The sequence below is a fragment of the Phoenix dactylifera genome, chromosome 1, assembly GCF_009389715.1.
Source record: "Phoenix dactylifera cultivar Barhee BC4 chromosome 1, palm_55x_up_171113_PBpolish2nd_filt_p, whole genome shotgun sequence".
Taxonomy (NCBI): domain Eukaryota; kingdom Viridiplantae; phylum Streptophyta; class Magnoliopsida; order Arecales; family Arecaceae; genus Phoenix; species Phoenix dactylifera.
Window position 1 is genome coordinate 36,442,894 of NC_052392.1, and position 10,470 is coordinate 36,453,363.

At 38.8% G+C, this 10,470-nt stretch overlaps 1 protein-coding gene across 1 annotated transcript; it reads left to right on the forward strand.

The window, feature by feature from the left end:
• The first annotated feature begins 270 nt into the window (after positions 1-270).
• Positions 271-5,056, forward strand: LOC103722627 (vacuolar cation/proton exchanger 1a-like). The gene is made up of 12 exons (XM_008813247.3): positions 271-706; positions 841-908; positions 1,644-1,672; positions 1,794-1,990; positions 2,125-2,343; positions 2,534-2,665; positions 3,495-3,611; positions 3,694-3,747; positions 3,842-3,958; positions 4,248-4,338; positions 4,475-4,542; positions 4,710-5,056. The coding sequence occupies exons 1-11, from the start codon at positions 413-415 to the stop codon at positions 4,534-4,536; spliced, it is 1,380 nt and encodes a 459-aa protein (XP_008811469.2). The 5' UTR covers positions 271-412; the 3' UTR covers positions 4,537-4,542; positions 4,710-5,056.
• Positions 5,057-10,470: the final 5,414 nt, after the last annotated feature.

A 10,470-nucleotide genomic window follows, 5' to 3' on the forward strand; every position in this document is an offset into this window, starting at 1 on the left:
TGCCATATCGGACACCGAGTGAAGCTTCGTGGAACGTTCGTTATCCAACCCTGTTGTACTTTCCATAACTGCCGAGGCCACCTTGCGTGACGCCAACCTTTCCCTCACTGCTCGAGCGACGTGGCAAAATATCTGTGCCTTCCGGGACACCAAAACGGAATCCCCCAGGTTAGTAGCGTTTCTTTCGTGGGATTTCTGAGTGTCTCTAAGATTCCTGTCCTCCCATAAACGTCCTGAGGGCGAGCGATATAAACCTGGGGAGGGGGGAGGTGCAGTGGGAGGAGTACGAGTACGGGTACGGAGTACGGGCAGGTGAGGGAAGTGGGAAGAAGTTGCAGAGAGTGGGTGGGTGAAACTGCCCGGTATCTCGTATTCATCCTCTCTCTAAAGGAGGGGCAGCCAAGCGGCGACCATGGCTTCGTCAACGGCGTATGAGGCGGGGAGGAGCCTCGAGGGAGGCGACTTCAAGAGCGGGCTGCTGCGCCACGGCCACAGTCACGGGCACGGGCACGGGCGGACCGCGCACAACATGTCGTCGTCGTCGCTGCGGAAGAAGTCGGATATGACGCTGGTGTCCAAGGTGCCCTTGGGCTTCTTGCGGAGCCTCCTCGCCAACCTGCAGGAGATCTTCCTCGGGACGAAGCTCTTCGTCCTCTTCCCCGCCGTCCCCCTCGCCATCGCCGCCCAATACTTCCACTTCGGTCGCGTATGCCTTTGCTCGCTCTCTCTCTCTCTCTCTCTCTTTTCTTTTCCCTCCTCCTCCTCGTCTGAGCCGCCATGGGCACATGGATCTCTCTGGCCTTCTAAAATAGTTATTCCGCTGATCCGATTATGGAACAGGCATGGGTGTTCGCGCTGAGTTTATTGGGACTGACTCCTCTGGCTGAGCGCGTGAGCTTCCTCACCGAGTAAGTTTGTCTCTCTCGTTCTCGGCCATTCGTGTTTGTTCCGGGAATCGTCGGCCAGTCCGCAGACAACAAGCGCACACCTGAAAACAACCCGAGGACAAATCTCCATCTGCGCTCATTTCTGACCCCGTCAAACGTTAAAAATATAGTAACTGTGATAAAATAGGAATTGTAATAGTGGCTGTATTGGACACTATTATTCTGCTATCACAGTTATTTTTTGACGTTTACACTGCTTACTGAATAAAATATGATATTCTAAAAACTATTTCTTTTATAGCCGAAAGAAATATCTTTTATTTGACAAGAAATTATTTCTTTACTAATATAGATCATTATTTTCATTATAATAATAAATAATAGCTTGTCTAATAGTCAGTCTTGTCCCCAGGCACTCAAATATAGATTTTGAGTGGGGGTGTATTGCAATCAAATTACATTGATATTCATACTGGTAAAATAGCTGGCAACTTATTTACACTGCGATTTGCGCACTTCGTTAGCACTGCTACATAGATTGGCTCTATAAACACTACGGCCGAGTTAAGAGAGTTATTTGTTGCACCAAGGAAGAGTTCATGACTTTTTGTTAAGCTAGCTGATTTCTAGAAAGCGATGATATTTGGACACTAGATGCACATCCTTTTCTTTCTTATTTCACCGTGTCTTTCAGCTATAACATGTCATCTCATCGACTGACCTAGTTTCTCCCCCTACCTGAATACGATTCTGCAGGCAAATTGCGCACTATACTGGCCCCACTGGTATGTACACTCTCTCCATTCCTTAACATCATGTCCATGTTTTTGTCTGGATTGCTTGTAATATGATTTGAAGCATGCGAATCGATCTCTATGTACTAAAAACTGTGTAATGCAACTGCAGTGGGTGGTCTCTTGAATGCCACATGTGGGAATGCCACAGAATTGATCATAGCTATATTTGCATTGTATGAGGGGAAGATCGAGGTGGTTAAGTTATCCCTGGTGGGTTCTGTCCTCTCCAACCTGCTGCTTGTCCTTGGCACCTCGCTCCTCTGCGGTGGCATCGCCAACCTTCGCAAGGAGCAGTTGTATGATCGAGTAAGTTGTGGAATAAAATGAGGTTTTGTTGCACCTAATTCTGATCTATATAGCCTACTTGATTTTTTCTGATTCTGCTGCCAATCCCCTGCTACCTTGCCTCCACCTTTAATTGGTTGTGTTGTGTTCTGCAGAAGCAAGCTGATGCGAACTCGGGCCTTTTGATGTTGGCTGCCTTGTGCCACTTGCTGCCGTTGGGGTTGAGGTATGCCATAAGCTCTGGTGAGCGCGCAGTGACCAAGGTTCCAATACTGGACTTGTCGAGAGCATGCAGCTTTGTCATGCTGTTTGCCTATATTGCGTTCCTGTTCTTTCAGTTGAAGACTCATCGCCAACTCTTCGAATCGCAAGAGGTGAGTTACTTGAACCAACCCCTTTGCTTGTCATGGTTGATTGCCATGCAAGGCTCCCATGCTTAAAGGCCCTAAACAACACCAACAGAACCGTACCACGTTGTTACAGCTAATTAATATCAGCAAATTATCCCATTGATTTATGTTATGTTCTCCTTCCTACTTCTAATTCCTTTCATGTTGTCGGCAGGAAGATGTTGACAATGATGATGTGACCTCTGAAGAAGAGCCGGGCATTGGATTCCCAAGTGCACTGGCTTGGCTGGTGGGAATGACGATTGTGATAGCAATACTATCTGAATATATTGTTGGCACAATTGAGGTAAAATTCGCCACTCAATGTTCCCACACATCCTCTCTCTCTCATGTGCGTGCATGCGTGAGTTTGTGTGTGGGGATGGGTGTGGGTTTGTGTTTGCAGATGCTATCTGGTTACATATTTACTAATGAAATTAAAAAATGAGAGAGGGAACGATTTGACTATTTCTAGCAGAATGCTCAAGAGTTGTGTAAAATTATTCATGCACAATGATCAGTGAAATATAAAGTGTAGTCTCTCAGAAGAGAGGTAGACACCATTCTAAATTATCTAATCTTGAAGCTTCAAGATTCCATGGTGTGATAGTGAGTAATATAAGGATGCAATTTAGCAATTCAAGTACGGGCAACACAAATGTAAAGTTACATGGACTCTTGAGCGATTACGCATTCTCTTGAAATTGATTTTCCTATGAAGTTGCATAGAAGATGGATTTATCTTTTAGGGATGCCAAGAATTTTCAATGCAAAACATTCTCTGTAGTACGTAGATGGTCTTTCCATACATGTACAGAACTTTTTGTTGCTATTGAAGAAATAAATGGCTAGGTTGCTGTGGGTATGCATATGGAGTCTTCTTTCTTTTTTCTTTTAGTTCTAATTTCCCACTTGTCATCTCTCCCAATTTCTTCCTCTACTGTAGTGTAGCTTTAACTCATCCTGATCTGGATATAAGATTTTTTATGATGAAATATAGCATATCAATACAGTCGGCTCTCTCATGCTTGATGGATTATTGCATTCTTCTTCAAAAGACTAGTAAGATTTATTTCTGTTTTGCTTATTTTATTGATAACTCCAATAACCATGGCATTTTTCATTTCCTCATCTAGGATGCTTCAGAATCTTGGGGCATATCTGTAAGCTTCATAAGCATTATCTTGCTACCCATTGTCGGAAATGCTGCTGAGCACGCGGGTGCCGTCATATTTGCTTTTAAGAACAAGTTGGTCAGTGAATACCAAGTGCTCATATTCCTACATGATTTTATAGAGGCAAAACTAAATGCTCATACATGCGGATATGTTGCAGGATATCACACTAGGAGTTTCCTTAGGATCAGCAACTCAGGTCGCCATGTTTGTGGTGAGAATTTAAGGAGCTTGCAAAGCACAACCTAGCTAGCTTCCCTCTGTTGATTAAGGAAGACTCTATAATAATTTTTCTTGACATGATTTAGGTTCCACTAAGTGTGCTTGTGGCATGGATTATGGGAGTCGATATGGATCTTGATTTCAAACTATTAGAGACAGGCTCATTAATCTTGTCAATATTGGTGACAACCTTCACCCTTCAGGTAATTTGATCGTTCATCAAATTTCAAGTTAAATAAGATTGTTTCTCTTTAAATTGCTGACTTATATGTATCAAGTTCCTATAGAAAATGTATATCAGAAGATATCTGATTGTAGCTAACTTAAATTTGGACTAGATTTTCCTGCTAAAATAGATGGTGATTGATAAACTGTCCGCATAAATATTTATCCACTGACCACCTTTTATTGGCTCTACTTCGTCTGATTCTTATTGCCCTGATATGTGTATTTTTGCATTCACAACATGGGTGATATATATGTGTTTTGCAGGATGGGACTTCACATTACTTGAAAGGAGTTGTTCTCCTACTCTGTTATTTTGTCATTGGCGCATGTTTCTTCGTCCTCAAAACCCCACCAAGTATGTGTCGATCAAAGAATATTTCATCAAAAAAAAAAAACAAGAGTTGATCAAAGAATATTTGCGCTTCCATGTGTTGCTTTATCCAATTCCATCTAGTTCTAAGACATTTCGTTTGCTTATTTTGAATTATCAGATCAAACAAATGGCATCAACTCGGGTTTACTCTCAACAAAATCAGGTGCCGTGGTTGCGTAGTATCAGGCAAGTTTCACTTCGGCATTCAGGTCATACATGTATTCATAGCATGCATATGTGGCGACATCTGCATACGTATGCATCTTCTAACAAAAAATTATTGCTAATATATATGACGTACAAGTTTTTGAAGCATTCTGATATAGTTCGTTATGCCCACTGTGAACTTGCAGACCATGTTGTTAATTCGACCGAGAAACATGGACCTGGACAAGCATTATCAACTTTCAGAACCATTTTTCAACCCAAATCACCTTGCTGCCCTGTCATTTCACTTGAAGGAAACTTTTACAGTGAATCAGAGCTTGGGAAATTTCCAAAGGTCAAGACCAGCCATGAATGCTTTTCAAAGAACAGGAAATTTTAAAGAGACAATTATGATTTTTTTTTTCATCTATGTTCTGTAAAGTGGTTTCAATTTGCATTTTGGGTGATGTAGAGATCGCATTCGTTAGTCTCTACTGCTTGTTTTTCCTTTCAACTAATTTAATAAATGAAAATGGTTGGATTACTTTTTTAAGATATTTGGAAAAAAGAGGGTCACCCTCCATATTCCTCTTAGAAAAAGACGAGGAAGAATACTTAAGAAGAAGGTAGTAGCAACTCTCAAAAACAAAGTTTAGAAGAAGGATAATTTTTATTCAACTCACACCATACAAATAGATGCTTACAACCCTTCACATAGACTTCATGTGACTCTAAAACTTCATTAATATTTCTAACTCATTACTCTTTATCCTTAATATTTCTAACTCATGACTCTTGATAAAACTATGATCTATAACTTTTAAATCTCTAATAACTCATGACTCTTCACATTCTACAACTTATGACTTTTAACCTTTTATAACTCATGATGACTCTTGTGACCCTTGGCCTTTCATTTTCTTAACCTTGACTTGACTTTGACTGTCCAACTAGGATGCTAGTTGGATGCCACATCACTATAGGAATCAAGTTTATTATCCAACACCCCCCCTTTAAACTTGATTCTTCTCCTCCATCAATTATTCCAAGCTTGAATTTTAATTTTTGGAAGGTGTCAACTTTGAGAGGCTTGGTGAATATATTTGCCACTTGATCTTGAGATTTGACATGTACAAGCTTGATCTCCTTGTCCTTCACGTACTCTCTTATAAAATGATATTGAGTATCAATGTGCTTGCTTCTTTCATGATATATAGGGTTCTTGGCTAGTGATATGATAGATTTATTGTCAAGGAACAATCTTGTAGGTTGTTTTTGTAAAAATTGTATCTTCTTTAGTAGTTTTCTTAGCCAAATTGTATGATAAACACCGGAGGAGGCAGTTACATATTTAGCTTCACATGTAGAAAAAGTAACAATTGATTACTTCTTCGAACACCATCTGAATGTAGTGTCTCTTAAGTAAAATACATAGCCGAAAATACTTTTTCTATCATCCAAGTCTTCTCCCGAATCGCTATTCGAGTAACCTACAAGACGAAAATTTTTGGAAGAAGAATAAAATAAGCCTTGTTCAATAGTACCTTTGATGTGGCTAAGAATTCTTTTAGCGGCCTTCAAGTGATATGATTTTGGCTCCTCCATATAATGACTCACAAGTCCAACTCCATATAATATATCCAGCCTTGTGCATGTCAAGTAACGAAGACTTCTAACTAGGCTCTTGAACATAGTAGGATCAATTTTTTCAGTATCACCATACTTTGTTAATTTTGTGCCACATTCTATTGTAGTGTTTGCCGGATTACAATCTTCCATCTTGAACTTTTTTAATACTGCCTATGCGTATTCTTCTTGTAAAATAAAAATGCCCTTTTCAGTTTGCTTCATTTCTATGCCCAAAAAATAGGACATAAAGCTAATGTCTGTCATTTCAAACTTCCGAATCATAAATTTCTTGAATTACATGAACATGTTTGGATTGCTTCCTGTGAGGATCAAGTCATCGACTTAAAGCAAACAAGAAATATATCTCCATTTTTGTTCACCTTACTATAGAGTGCATGCTCATAAGGACTCTTCATAAAATTATTTTCACGAAAGCAAGAATCAATTCTTTGGTTCCACGCCTTTGGAGCTTGCTTTAAGCCATAAAAAGCCTTATTTAGCTTGAGAACTTTCTTCTCTTCTCCTTTTTTGAAATAACCTTGTGGTTGTTCAATATATATTTCTTCATCAAGAAAACCATTTTAAAATGCCGATTTCACATCCATTTGAAATATTTGCCATTTAAACTGAGCCACCAAAGAAACTATCAATCTAATTGTTTCCATATGAGCAATAGGAGCAAATACCTCTTCATAATCAATACCATACCTTTAACTATATCATTTGGCCACCAACCTTGCTTTGTACTTCTCTACATCATCTTGTGCATTCTTCTTCAACTTGTATACCCATTTTACTCCAATTGCTTTGTGCCCGTCCATTAAAATAGCTAACTTCCATGCGTCATTTTTTTCAATAGCTTTAATTTCTTCATCCATAGCTTTCTTCCATTTGTGATCCTTAATGGCTTCTTCAAAATCTACAGGCTCACAATTGGCAAGAAGACAAACAAGAGTCAAATTATTTTGATTTTCTGTTACCTCATATATTTCACTTAGTCTTCTTATTTTTCTTGGCCTTGAACTTGGTTCTGCTGAGAATGAAGATGAAGATGAAGATGGTGTAGGTGCTTATAACTCTTCATTCCTTGGTTGCTCTTCTTGAATAAATGTGCCGGATTGCCTTTTCTCTTCTTGAGAACTTCAATCCCATATGCCTTCTTCATTAAATTCAACATCTTTACTAACAACAACTTTTCATTACATGGATTAATATAATTTATACCCATTTAAGCAAGCATCATAACCAATGAAAACATATTTAGTACTTCTATCATTAGGTTTAGTTCTCTTTTCTTCCGATAAATGAGCATAAACAATACTTTCAAAAACTCTTAAATGAGAAACAATAGGCTTCTTACTAGACCATACATCTTGTGGTGTGACATTCCACAAGCCTTTTGTAGGGTATCTAGTCAAGATGTAGACGATACAATTTACTGCTTCGGCCCAAAATTGCTTTGACATACCTTTGCTTTTCAACATGAATCTTACTATATCAAGAATACACTACAAAAAACTTGGACATTAGCAACGCTTTTTTTGGCTATTAGCGACGCTTTTAAGCGTCGGTAGAAACCATCCCGATGCTTTACAAAGCGTTGGTAAAGCGTCGCCTATGCTACAGTGGAAAAAATATTTTCCGACGCTTTTAAAAGCGTCGCTAATTACAATTTAGGGACGCTTTTAAGCGTCGCTCTTTCCCGACGCTTTAAAGCGTCACCCTTTACCGACGCTTTAAAGCGTCGCTAATTACCATTTGCCAAAAAATTACCATTGGCGGTCTGCATCTTCTCCTCCATTCCATGGTGCTGATGGAACACAAAGAGAAATATAAACAACCTCCCTGATCGGTACCTTCATTCCATCCATGTAGAGTGGTTGGGTTTGGATATATAAACAGTTCTTTCTTTTTCAGATCCACCGATGTGGGACTAAAATAAGGTGGTTTTTTGGCTTCCGACGATGCTTTTAACGACGCTTAAAAGCGTCGTTATTTAACAACGCTAAAAAGCGTCGTTAAAGGCGTCGTCAATTACATATTAACTTTGACGACGCTTTTAAGCGTCGTCATTAGCCGACGCTTTTAAAAAGCGTCGGTAAATGTTGACGGGGAAAAATTTTTGCCGACGCTTGGAATAGGCGTCGGCAAATAAGAGTCAGAAATTTTCTTTTTTGGTGTAGTGATAGTTCTATTTCTTTTTTCCGCAACTTCATTTTTTTGTGGAGAGTATGGAACTGTTAAAGGTCTACGAATTTCATTCTCTTCACAATAAGCTTCAAATTCTTTAGAAGTAAATTCTCCACCTCTATTAGATCTCAAGGATTTAATAGTATAACCACTTTTTTTTTCTCAAAACATATATCTTTAATCTTTTGAAAGCACTAAAAGCTTTCGATTTATTTTTCAAGAAATAAATCCATATCTTTCTACTAAAATCATCAATAAAAGTGAGAAAATATCTGTGCTCACCGAAAGAGGTAGGAACAATTGGCCCACAAATGTCTGTGTGTATAAGTTCTAGTGGCTTCCGTGCTCGATATGTTGCTTCATTTGAAAAGCTCCTTCTATGATATTTACCGAGAAGACAACCTTCACAAAGCTGCTCTGAATCTTCTATGAATGACAATCCCTTTACCAAATCATGCTTACATAAAAACTTTAAACACCAAAGTTAAGATGACTATATCTCAAATGCCAAAGCCATGATGAATCTTCAAAACAAACCTTCAAACACATAGCAACTTCACTTTGAATGTTTGGAATAAACATTCCATTATTTGTCATTTCAATATTTGCAATCAATCTATTTCTTGAATTTCTTATAGCAAGAGTATGATTTTGCATTTGAAAATTATATTCTTTCTCCAAAAGTTGCCCCAAGCTAAAAATATTATTCTTCATATTTGTCACATAGTATACATTAGAAAATAAATGTATGAGTGTCTTATTGCCTTTATATGCTAATAATTGAAATGGCTCTTCTTCTTCATTGCTCTTTTCACCATAATTAACCTTCTAATCAACTTGATTAGTAGTACTCCAACAATTTGAAGAGTAGTGCTCAAACTTCGTGCAATTATAACATTGAATATTAAATCTATCATACCACCTTCTTCTTGAGCAGTATACTTTTGATTCTTTTGGGAGACACTTTGTGGAGGCTTTCCAGTTTGAGTCACAGACTCGTCAGCCTGAGAGCAGTTCTCGACCCACATCTTTTTGGCCAGATGATGATTAGCTCAAGACCATATCTAAACAGGTGGCCGTTATTCTTGTAGTAGCTAGGGCTTCGATGCAACAAAAGAGTTCTGAGGCTACATATATGGCTTCTTCCTCGGACATGACACTAATGCCTCATATTTCTACTATCACTTAGATGCCGACTGAGCAGAGTTCTGAGCTTGCATATCTTCGAAGATCGGTCACTAGGCTTTGTGAGAGAATGACAGACTTAGAGAGAGAGGTGAGAAGATAGAGTTGTTGGGATTTGTATCCTAAATGTCAATTGTCAGCATATTGATGATTGAATTTTGTAAATGAATTGACAAATTAATAAAGTGTTATTTGGCATTATTCATCATTACATGTTCAAATGAACTCTTATATGATGAAGTTCTTAGGACTTATTTTATGATAAAGGAGGATTTATCTTTAAGTCTTTAAAACTGTTCGTGATCAAATGATATGCTGTTACCAGGACGACAGCATTATCGAGATTAGGTCGTTGTGTGACATATACGTTGGTTGTCCTCTTAACCAAGGAGTGTGGAGACACTGGTATGCCACACAGGTGAAGTGTAGGAGTACATTTTACTGAACGTGACCAATTCCGAAATGCTCTACTGTCAAGAGATGTTCCGAGTGGATATGGTATAAGTTTGGCCCTCTGACCTGAGATCGCAACCTGTGACTAGTAAATAACTCACTGTACTTTGGTACCGGACTACCTGAATTTCTAATTCAGTGACGAAAGGTCACTGGGTGCAGTCAAGTACTTGCGTAGTTAGTTGTGAGTCGAGATAGAATTGACCCCTCCTGGAAACAGAAGATAATGTCTTGTGATTAATTTAGCAAAACCTTGGCCAGGGTAATCCCAGTGAGGAGTCACGGGATATCTAAAGTTAATCACATAATGGATGTACTAATTATAGGGTTAACAGTGAGCTCTAAATCATCCTGGCATTAGGAGTCAAAGGGATTGAATTATACAGTAACCATAGTCCAAGATTCCAAGAATATTTGCTTCGTATATATTCGGCCTATCCGGACGTCAGGTACCATTACTAGATGGTCACATCGATTAGTATAGAAAGATATTCCTATACTACCGGCTTA

What these genes read in the sequence shown, in the direction of transcription:
- LOC103722627 (XM_008813247.3), top strand. Translation starts at nt 413, where the DNA reads ATGGCTTCGTCAACGGCGTATGAGGCGGGGAGGAGCCTCGAGGGAGGC. An exon ending in CTCAGGTCGCCATGTTTGTG is followed by an intron (nt 3,748 to 3,841) that starts GTGAGAATTTAA and finishes GACATGATTTAG; the next exon opens with GTTCCACTAAGTGTGCTTGT. An exon ending in CGTCCTCAAAACCCCACCAA is followed by an intron (nt 4,339 to 4,474) that starts GTATGTGTCGAT and finishes TTGAATTATCAG; the next exon opens with ATCAAACAAATGGCATCAAC.